At 32.9% G+C, this 11,803-nt stretch overlaps 1 protein-coding gene across 1 annotated transcript; it reads right to left on the reverse strand.

Annotated features, from left to right (window-relative positions):
* Positions 1–1,034: 1,034 nt before the first annotated feature.
* Positions 1,035–2,174, reverse strand: LOC142612901 (uncharacterized). Its single transcript, XM_075785077.1, has one exon. It carries the CDS (start codon positions 1,879–1,881, stop codon positions 1,291–1,293), a length of 591 nt encoding a protein of 196 aa, XP_075641192.1. The 5' UTR covers positions 1,882–2,174; the 3' UTR covers positions 1,035–1,290.
* Positions 2,175–11,803: the final 9,629 nt, after the last annotated feature.

Below are 11,803 nucleotides of genomic sequence, written 5' to 3' on the forward strand. Positions count from 1 at the left end.
TATTTTGTAAAACCAAACGTCTGAGATCATTTTAGGCATAATTTATATTATCCTTCTGACTTATGAGTGAAGTATCTTTCTGTCAAAATTTGATGCAAATTTGTGTGGTTCTATGGGGAAGTATGTAAATGTTTGAGCTTTGAAGCAAAAAACAGAAATTTGAAGCATATTTGTGTAGTTTGTATATGAGGATTAAAGGAAAAAAAATTATGCCGTGGCTTTTTTTCCTTTCATGACTGCCATTTGGAATCCAACAACGCAAACTAAACCCCGTACTGGTGTTACCACTGGTTGAGTCATCCTGGTTTGGCTAAATTTGTATTCGGTTTGGAGTTAATGGTGGTTGCAAGAGCTGTTGATGTCCGCAAAATGCATGTACATGTACATGTACATGTACTCATTTTAATTCTCAGCATGAGTAAACAATGGGCAAAAGGCTTTCCTTTTCATTTGGTTCTTTTTGTCCTTGATATGACATTGAATTCCCCATCAATGCTACAGTCAGATGATGACACCTAACATCTCCAGCTTGACTTCTGTTTTGAGAAACCTCCTTGAAATAATGAGTGCAAGAGTTGAATTCTCTTGCTATTCGTTTGAAATCCATGCACTGAACAGAAAAATGAACTAAAAAGCTTTGGTATTGCAATTTTCATATCCCATTCCTTTCTGCACTCTTTTTCTTTGCTTAAAGACTAGGTTTGTCTTCGTTCCAATCCATTTCTAGTATTACAATCTATTCAATCGATTCCAATTACGTAATGTATCTTTTTTCTTGAAAACCTTTTTTTTCCCTTTCCTTAGACTCGGCTCCCACTTCCCACTATGACACTATGGCGATCACCATAAGCGCACACACACTCTCTCTCTCTCTCTCTCTAACTGGAGTAATGTTAACTTTTCCTATTACCGAAAAAATAAAATAAGGAGATAAGTTCGATCTGTTTTGCTATCACTTGGCTTGTCTGTTTCATATGCACGAAGTCAATTCTACATGTAAACAAACTTCTAAAAGGCTTTACGAGATAACTTCAGGCAGGATAATTTAGTGGTGGCTTTTCTCATTGACTCATTATTATGTTAAAAAAAACAAAAATCCCTGGATCTACATGAGAACAGTAACCCCATACAACATGATCAGCAGCACCAAATTTTGAGCACAGGATTAAATAAAAATATAATAAAAAATTTGTTAAAACTAACTGAGATCAAAGCATTTACATTACTTTTTTCCCCCTTTTCTTATGCATCATCTATTATTCTATCTCACCTCTCAATGAAATTTTCTCATCAAACGGTGGTAGGTTGAAGATGATGCCTAGGATGATGAATTTGTTGAAGCTGTAAAGTTTTCAGTGCAACCCCACCAGATCTTCTCTTCCAAAGACTGTCTGCATCCTCTCCTTTAGGCTTTTGCTCCTTCTTGATGACTGGCAATGGAGGATCCATATCAACAATGCTTATACAAGTACGATTCTCGTTGCTACCATTCGTGCTCACTCGTCTCCTGCTTCCACAGCTAGCAGTGGTGGTGGTGGCCCTGGTGGGCAGGTTTTTGCTAGAGAACATTTTCTTGAGCTTGGAGTACTTGACACTGTTATTGTTGTTGTTGTTGTTGATGTTGTTAGTACTATGTCTGGTGTTTTGGTTGAGCTTGCTGTGAGTAGCTGGAAAGCCAACTACTTTGTTGTTCCTTTTCACTTGGCCCATGCAACTGATTCTGGGGGACAAAGGGTCGTTGGAGAAGGACACAGAGCGATCTTCCCATTTGGGAATTATAACATCTTTGATGGATGGTTTTGAACACAACATGGGCAGATATGTGTTTCTTGAATGGAGATCCAGTTTTTGATGGGGGAAGCGATTGTATTCATTTCCCATTTGGAGTTTAGAAAGAGAGTAAGTATATGGGATATAATAATAAATATATAATAGTACTTCTCAAACCTTCTTGGTTATTTTAAGAGCTTGCGCACGCACACACACTCACAGAGCGAGAGAGAGAGAGAGAGCAGTGAGATGGAAGGTTAATAAGAGAAGGAAATGGGCAGGGGAATTGATCTTTGTCCAAGTCTCTTTTGCCCTTGTTTTGGTCTAAGCAAGGAGAGATAAAGAGTAGTGTTGAGATTGTCAAATATGAACAAAGTGATGTATACTTGCGCAACAATGAGAGGTTACCCTTTTATCGCGTGTTAACCTAGTCTATGAAGTACAACTTAAAACCACGACGAAAAGGCCAAGACAATGTTTGTTGAAGACTAATTAGTCTCGGACACTAATTGTGTATGTATGTGTAAAATTGGATGAAAAAAAAAATGCTGATTGTTACTAATTATTAAAGGGAGGGTCCGGTTTGCACCTTCTACCAATTTTACCAAACCATAGCCAATTGATTCATGCCAAGTTCATACGCTACTTGTGATGAATCATTCGCCGACTCTCACTTTGTCTCCTTAGGGCCCCAAGTAACAATTTGTCTTCAGCTTGGTAAATTATCTTGGAGAAAAAAAAAACATTTTTCATGATGTAATTCATAGGTTTAGTGATTGTTTACAAGGTAATATCAGGATTCAGGACTCTTTCTGGCCTTCATTTGGGTGTTTTATCAATGAGAAATCTTTTTTAATCTCTCCTCCCTCCCAAATAAGTAGGTACTCTAAAAATATAATTGATAATAGTTAACCACCTGTGCAATGCATGTGAAAGTTCAATAAAATATAATTTTATTAAAAAAAATGTTTTTCTCTCTCTTTTATTCAGTATATAAATATAAATTTTTACTTATAAAAAATATATATATATAAATTTGTTAATTATGATAGTTATTAATAGACATTTACTTTGGTTATGCTTATATATGAAATATTAATATGAAATGTGATAACTATGGTATTTATTAGTAAGCATTAATTATGATTGTGTTCTATGTGGAACTATTAATAATATAATTATGATAAATATTAAATAAATATTTATTATGATTGTTGTAAGGACACAATTCAAATTCCCAAACCACGACTGGGAGGAAATGGGCTTGAAAGGCCTTTCTTCACAATGAATTTGTAGAGAATGGGTTTGTAATCTAGATTTCAAGGAAGGCTTAGACAATTACAAAAAGAACGGGCTTTGGGCCCAATGGAACAAAACAAAGAATCGTTTGCAAAGAGTAAGACTGAGAATTCCACCTCGGACTGTTTCCGAGGATAGTTTATAATAGTATTTCTCAAGTTTGGATACAAATATTGATTATCATACACTTTTTCTTTCTCAAAAAGCCTCCCCTTTCTTCGTATGCCTTCCCTTCTATTTATACTCCTCTCCTTCTCTTCATCATCTTCCACTTTATGGTTGCAATCCTGATTTTCGGATACTTGTCCCATCCATTCTTCCCTAAAGCCCGCTGGGATTAGGGACCAAGTTCCAAGCTCTATGCTCAAGTCCCATCCTTCCATCTATCCAGTCAGCGTATCAATTACAGAGCTTTTAATGTATGGGCGGTGGTAGCAGCTTTACTTTAGACATTCCACTGCTCTTTCTATTGTCCTCCACGTATACTGTGTATCATCGGCTTAACATTCCGAGGACAAATCTACTCCTTGGACGTTTTGGGACATTTAAATACTCCACGATCATTTTGATGTTTTCGGATTTGGGTTTCTAGCCCAAAAGACTTCGTTGGGTCGTCCTTCAAAAATTACTGGGCCCAATACCCCTACAATTGTGTTTCTATGATTTCTATCATTTAATTGGGAGTTTAAATATAGAATTAAATATAAGTCCAATTAAAAGATATATAATAGAAAACTGATGTGTAAGATTGTGATGACACAAAAGCTTTTTTTTTTTTTTTGGAAAGGATGACAAAAAAGCTTATATAGCAAAATATAATGAGATTAATTAAAAGTCAAAAGTTTTATGTTATATATATATATATATATATATATATATATATATATATATATATCATAAAATACTATTATAAATTATTATAGATTAAACTCCAAATCAATTAATATAAAATTTTCAGTTTATATCATATTAGTTTATGAGTTTATTTATTTTTTCAATTTATACCATATAATCAAATAACTATGTCATTCATTACATGAACTTTTACAACATATCAAATATGTCCTTAGTGTGAAATACAAAGAAAAATACTTAATAATTTTACATCATTGCAGATTAAGTCGTTGTACAAAGTCCAAAGACCAAAGTCATCAAGCACACACTTAGATTAGTTAATGTTAATTTAAAATGAACCCTATTATTTCCTTTCCTTTTTGCAGAAAAAACCTATAACCTTGACTGGAAACATCTTAAACCGGTCAAAAAGTCCGACAGCTCACAATAATTAATGGGAACATGTATTATTAGGTGGAATCACGTTTGCCAAGAAGCAATTAAAACACGGGCTTCGCTATATTATATACTATCATATTAATTAAAACTATATAATAAAAAATGAAGATCGTACGAGAGAGTAAAAGACGGCAAGTTTGTCATTTTCATCTTCGTAATTTGTACGGAGCTCATCCACATTATCATTCAATTCAACCATTCTCTGTAACAATGGCGACTCCAGGAATTTTGTTCAGGGTATTCTTATTCCACTTTGAAAAAATTTTGGGTCATTTCGGTCTATTTCAGGTGTTTTGGGACATTTCAGTAAATACTAACCGCAATTCAAAATTTGGCAAGCATGAAGTTTGTACTTAAAAAAAAAAATTCTTAAAACCAAAACAAATTTGCATTCTGCACATTGAAAAACCTCAAAAGAAAAAAAAATTAAAAAAAAATAAAAAGAAAAGAAATTAATGAACAAAGGTACCGGTACAATAAACTATAAGTTCATTTGAAATATTAATAAAATTATTAATTATTGTTGATTAGTTGTTTCATAAATTTGTTTGTCTTTTATAAACTATAATTTGTTGTATTGTTGTTTCATTAATTATTAAATTATAAAATTATTAATTTTTGTTTAGCCTAACATAATTTAATTTGTTTGTCTTTTATAATGTATTAGTTAATTAAATTATTAATTATTGGTGTTTAGTTGCTTTATTCATTTTTTTTTACTAACTATTAGGAGTTTAGCACACACCCCACTGTGCGTAAGCACACACTGTGTGCACACACCCCTGCCTCTGCATGCCTTTTAGTTCAAAATTTGTTTGGCATAAAAATTTTGAGGGTGTTCCTAATATTGCTTGAGGGTGTTCCTATTTTTTTTGAAGGGTAAACAAATAAAAAAAATTAAATTATTATATATAAAAATAAAAAAAATTCAAGCCAGTGTGTTCCTAGGAACACCTTGGCGTCGCCACTGCTCTGTAAGTTTATCCCCATTTTTCTTGTCCCGTCTTAAATATATAATAGAAAGAAAATTTCTATCTGTTCCTATTATTTGACCACATGACTATAGCTTTGTTATTGTTAATTTTTTTTTATTGGTTCCATAAAGACGCCATTTATATTTTATTGTTGACCTCTATCAATAGAATTTTGTTATAATTTGAGTATAGTTCAAAAGTTGTTCAAATTTGACGAGATTAAGATCCATTTAAAGATGATGAATTGATAATCTTTTTAGCAAACTCTTTAACACTATAATGATTTTTTTTAGTCAAACTTGTTCCATTTAAAATTAAATATATGAGATTTTAAAATAGACATAAATCTGAACCTAATTAGATTTAAAATGAGTGAAATATAACCACAATCATTTGAAGTTGACACAAATGTAGTGTCATTGTGAATTCACTTGACTATTGCTCGAGCAAAATTGCATAGATATTTACCTTATTTAATTTCTTATCAAGCTTAGATTTTAACATAACTATAAAAGGCTCCACCTTGCACATTTTTATCACGGGGATGTAACTATTTCAACATTGAGAGAACCTCAATTATTTTAGCCTAAACTGTCAGATCGAGAACCTTTCACATTGTAAGTTCTCCTTTCAAGTTGATGCGGACTGCATTTGTTTGTCAAGGTAGTTCTATAAAAGATTTATGAGTTTTGGGGCCACTAGGCCCACTACAGAGGGAGGCAAATAATTAAGTTGTTTGCCAAAGGATAAGAATTGAGTTTAGTCTGTGAAACATTTTGTGAGAATAGATTGATTGTAACGTGTTTGTTCTATAGTGAATTTTCTTGAATTTGGTGAACTCGCATTAGTTTTTTTTTGTGGATTCCAGTTAGCTCAACTGTTAAAATCTCTGATAGTTGTATAAAAGATCTGAAGTTTAATCCACGCCTACACTAAAAACTGATTGATATCTTGGTCTGATGATAAAAAGTTATTATCAAATGTGAACGCTATAGGTTGAAACTCTCTAAAAAAAAGTTTTCTTTCAAAGAGTTCTTCAAAAGTTTTCAATTTCGTCACCAAAACCCTTGTATTGCTTCAACTGTTTTATTTATGTATTTGGATTGCGGTTGTGCTTTATTAAATTATTAACTTAGGGCATGAGTAACAATTAATCTGTTAATTGCAATGTTCTTTTGATCAATCTCAGATTTTTCTGAATTGGGATGTTTCTTTTTCTTTTTTGAAGCAATTGGGGTGTTTCTTTAATTTGAATTTTTACCAACTTTTACAGTTTTGAGCTCCTAAAAAGCTAGAGTATGTGCAACTTTATTACAACTTTTGTTAGTATAGTTGAAAACTACTTCTCCAAAGTGTTTGGTCTCACCTATGGCAGCCTCAATCAAATGACTCACCCGGGATCTATTTGAGTGTTAATGATTTAATTACTGAAAGTATGGTTTCAGAGTCCCCCTCAATGATACTATCTTTAAACCAATTTCTTTGACAATTTGAAAAGCTCTTTACACTCTTGTTAGACAAAAGATATCATTTGGTACTTTCCTTCTCACATTATCAAATGGTTTTGGAAACCCTATCAAATCATTGAGAGTTGGCTCTCTCTCTCTCTCTCTCTCTCTCTCTCTCTCTCTCTCTCTGTGATTTGACAAACCAATTGGGTCAGCCTATAAAATGGTAAATGTCTGTGCAAATGTTGAAAGAATAGGGGATCAATATATTAAAGCAATTGAGCCAAAACTTCTGTTCTTGCTTCTTAATTTGCGGTCCTTTAGCTTGAACCTTTTTTTTTCTTTTTTCTTTTTTCTTTTTTTGGTGACATTCCTTTAGATTGAACTTAAGAAAGCATGATCGACAAGGGTCAAGAGCACAAAGTCTAAGTAGCAATTATGAGTAGATCATGCTCTTAAAGCTAAGGGGCCTAAATCTACATATGCAATTCGAAATTCTTTCTGAAAATTAAAGGACCGATCATGATGACTAGCTAGCCAATGCATATCTCTTCCTTTGTCTCTACTCGAACTCGGCTAAAATAAAAAACAAAAACAAATTATGTTAAATTATGATTCCCTAAGTTAAAACAATTCAAAATTAATAGAATTTTCTTCTCATAAAAATAATACTTTTTTCTCCTAAATTGTTTAAAGAGGATAACAAGTCAAGTCATCTTAAGCTGAATATTTTTTTTTAAGTCGGGTCGAGTTAACAGGTTCAAGTCCAATTTTTCCAATTCAACATTGTATCATCCTGTTTAATTGGTGATTTTTGATAGTGTTGATTTTGTTGCATCATCCACATAGTATTTTGGGCTTATAGTAATCAAATTGTTGTTATTGTTTATGTTGTTATGAAATAATTTAATAATATAATGTGGGAAATAATCATGGAATATATTTCACATATCTTTCTCTACACTCTTTTTTTTTAAAGGTTTCTTTTTCTCCTTTAATTTTCACTCATTATTGCTAGTTTGTTGTGTGGATGTGTTTTGTTAATTAAGCGTGTGCATTTAACCCACAAACTTAATAAATTGACCCAATCTAACCCCAGGTTTTGGGTTGGTTTTTGACAAGTTGGTAGGCTGGTTCGAGATTGGATTGTCAATATATTTAACCAAAGTAAATAGACCAAACTCATGCTATTAATAGTTTAATAAATACATGTACTTTAAGTTAATCAGTGCGACTGTTTTTGGATTTAGTGACTAAATTTTAAATTTGCCATTTGATTTTTATTATATATATTTTTTAACTAATTTTTATTTCAGTATTTTAAATCTTAGTTTTGATGAAATTGAAATACTAGATCCAATTACGTATGCTGCAATAATTTATTGAAGAGTAAGCATAAATAGTTGAATAAAAATTTCATGTTTTTCTTTTTTTATCAAGCATGACAAAATAACCACAACTTGAAGACCCTACCCAACTCGACCCCAAGTCAATGATTTCCCAACACAATGTATGTACAAGTTGAGATGAGATTAATTAAGCTGTCAACATTAAAAATATTATCCATAAAAAAAAAAAAACCTAAGAACATTAAAAAAGACTGTCAACAATATATGTGCAAGTTGAGATGTGGTTAAGCTCAAATATAAATTTGAAAGTAAGACCTGACTTAATTGAGAGTACACATATATATAGATTACAAAACCAATGCCAACATAATTGGATTTTGGGTTCTTTTAAGTGCATGTTTGGATTGCAGTGAAAAGGAAAGTAGACGTGCGTTTACGTTTTTTGTGTGGGTTCTGTGCACTATTTATGGAACCTACAAGTACTTTTTTCAGTAAATTTTATTTTAAAATTGAGTCCATGATACTATTTGCATATTAAAAATTTATTTTGTTATAGTGTTTTTAATTTTTAATTTTTAATAATAAACCGTATCTAAACATACTCTAATAATGATATGGTGCAGGTCGAGATTTGATTAAGATAGTGTAGTCTTTTGTTAACCATATATATTCACGAAGAAATTGGAGTAATTGTTATTCAATTCCTCTCACTCTTTTAGGTGTAAATTCAAAGTGGCCTCCCAAACGTGTGGCCCACATGCAATGAAATTAGAGGGCGACCCCACATCCACTGTCGGATCCGGATCTGGATGCCCTTGCCACGTCACACATTTGTGGCAACTACAAAATCCCTCTCACAAACAGTTATTTCTGTCTTCAATGTTTAGAGACAAACACTTATTTCTTTGTCTTCAATTTTGAGAGAGAGAGAGAGAGAGTGCCTATTTTTTTTGGTCACAATCCTTACTCGACCATGTCATGAATGATGAAGAAAAATTGTGGTTACATGTAAAAAAAAAGGGAAAAAAAGATTTTTCACCTGTTACAAATTTACAATCGCACACCCACATGTACTGTCAAAACAAAAATTGTGATAAAGTGTGCGATAATGGAAGAAAAATAAAATGCTAATACTGAATCACTTTTTTAGAATTTAAAGCTATAATAACTACTATGTTAAATACCAGAATAAATATAAAGATATGTTTAGATTCACAATTTACTAATTCATGCAATTGTGAATGGTGTATTTATTATTAACTTGTGTGACTTACTACTTTTGGTCAATCACTCACAATTGTATAAATTTATGAGTTGTAAAATTGAGTGTGAGAATGGTTACGTTGACAGTAGTATTGTTGTAAATATTATTAATTTACTAATTGGCTAAAGGATATCTTATTTATTTATTTTTGGTTGCAAAATATAGTACCAAAAAAAACTCACCCATAGGCGGAAGGGGACAGATCACATGCAGATCACGTGTGTGGAAAATTGAAAATAAATGGTTGATGCATCTCGACCGACACGCCATGCACGTCAGCACGTGGGAGGCACGTGAAAGGCTCATTTTGTCCTCTATTAGTTCTAGTAAAATCATGTTAGGATTACAAATTTACAACTATGTACACCATTTTTATTATAACTTGCTAGGTTGTGAGCCGTGAAAATATGAACTTACATAGATTTTTTTTTTTTTTTTTTTATCACTTATAACTTGTCACGTAATAAATTATGGTAAAAATTGTAAATTTTGATTTAATTTTTTTTTCTTCTTTTTTTCCATTCTAGCACAAGCCTATTAGGCTATTACCTTCCCCGGATAGAAATAGAATAGTAGGCTACTATTTTTTTAGACTATAAGAATAAGAGGACAAATACATGCTTCTCAGAGGTGATAGGACCATCAAAGAATATGACCACTGACCGGCCTAGTGGAAAATTCACTTTGATTTGTAGCAGCCTATAGTTGGAAGTTGGAAGCCTGAGTGGGAAAACTCTTCTTTGTGAAATAAGAACGAGAATTTTTGTCCTTTCTTTGTGGAAAAATGAGATTTATATAAAAACTTGTGTCCTTTTTTTTTTTTTTGGAGGGGGGGGGGAGGGGTGTGGGGGTTGGTTTGGGCCTCAAAAGCCCAAAGCAGGACTCTACTCCACCCCAATGAGCCTTTGAACTCACAGCCAGGCCCACCATTTATGGGCCCACTAGGATTGGTTCAATAGGGCATCTTGATTGAAAGCGAGTTGTGGCTTGAACTTCATGGAGGACCCTTGATTCTCTTAATGGATATCTGGCTACTGGACTTTACTCGGTTATTCAATTCAAGTGACCATAACGGTCAACTTGTTTGAGGGTAATATAGTTGCTTTCTCGACAACGTCTTCTCCTTAACTGGTTAGTTGATACAATTCTCCTAAAAATGCGACTAATTCTCTTGCATATCAACAATTATTGCACATCACTAATTATCACTCGTATTTGACATGGTTGAACCTATCCCTTGTGTCGTTATGATTGCAATTTTGGGGGTGCTATCTTGGCACCCATCCTCCCAACCAACCAAAAATAATAATCACTTTCATGTCAAGAAACCTGATTTTAGGGAACTATTTCAACCAAATCCAAGTCATCTTTGCCCTATAAATAACTAAGGTATGTAACTCTTCAAATACTATTACTGTATCATTTTACACTTTTGTGTTGACTTAACCATCAAAGCACTCTCGTTCAACCCTCCACCAGTTGATCCTAATGGTACTAAAGATTTTTTTTTTATTTGTAGAGAATTGAACCTTCAATTAGAGCTACTCAAGTTCAATCTCATCAAACATTCTTGTTACAATTTCACCTTTTTTAAATCACCCGCTTCTATTATTAAGAAAATGCAAAAACCAAAATTAGAGCGAGTCATAAGTCTCATTCTATTAATTCTTGTTGATCAGTCATTACTACAATTATTGGTTTATTATGGCATTACAATTATTATTTTCTCGCCATTATTATTGTTAACACCACTATCACCAACAAGGTCCTATGACTATCCACCAGTCCACCACAATTTTATTGCTATAATCATCTGTGACAATCCATGATTCATATTAAGAATCTTTAGATAGTTTGATAATTGAAATGTTGTACACCATTCTCAACTTCCTCCCAAATTCGAACACTTAGTAGAAAGGAAAAGTACAATGGAGATAAAGTTGGCCTACGAATGAAGGTACTCATAAACCTATATAGGCTTTGAAAGAAGAAAAAGCCCAAAAACATTGGTAAAGTGCGAGTCTGCAATGGACAGCAAGTGCAGAAAGAAAACAAGTAGAGGTAGATTAGAGTTATACGCACTACTTTGGAGACACTGCTATTGTGAGAAGCTATGTAAAAAAGAACATGCTTTGTCTTTGACTCACATCCACGTTCATATTATTAAAGGTTGTTGGTCCCAAAAGAATAATTAAAAAGGTTCCCTTGTTGATAGAAACATTGTCCCAAAGATGTAGTAGTTGTAAAGCACGAGATGTGGAGGCTGATTCGCTGCTTGTTGGTCTGTCCACCTACAATACATAGAGAGGCCTTACAGGTTAGCATGCACGAGCCAGCATGATCCAGAAAAATCCAGATCGATAGCTAAAAAAGTGAGGGAAAGGTTTAGAAAATCGCACCCTTACA

Source organism: Castanea sativa, chromosome 10 (genome assembly GCF_040712315.1).
Source record: "Castanea sativa cultivar Marrone di Chiusa Pesio chromosome 10, ASM4071231v1".
NCBI classification, from domain to species: domain Eukaryota; kingdom Viridiplantae; phylum Streptophyta; class Magnoliopsida; order Fagales; family Fagaceae; genus Castanea; species Castanea sativa.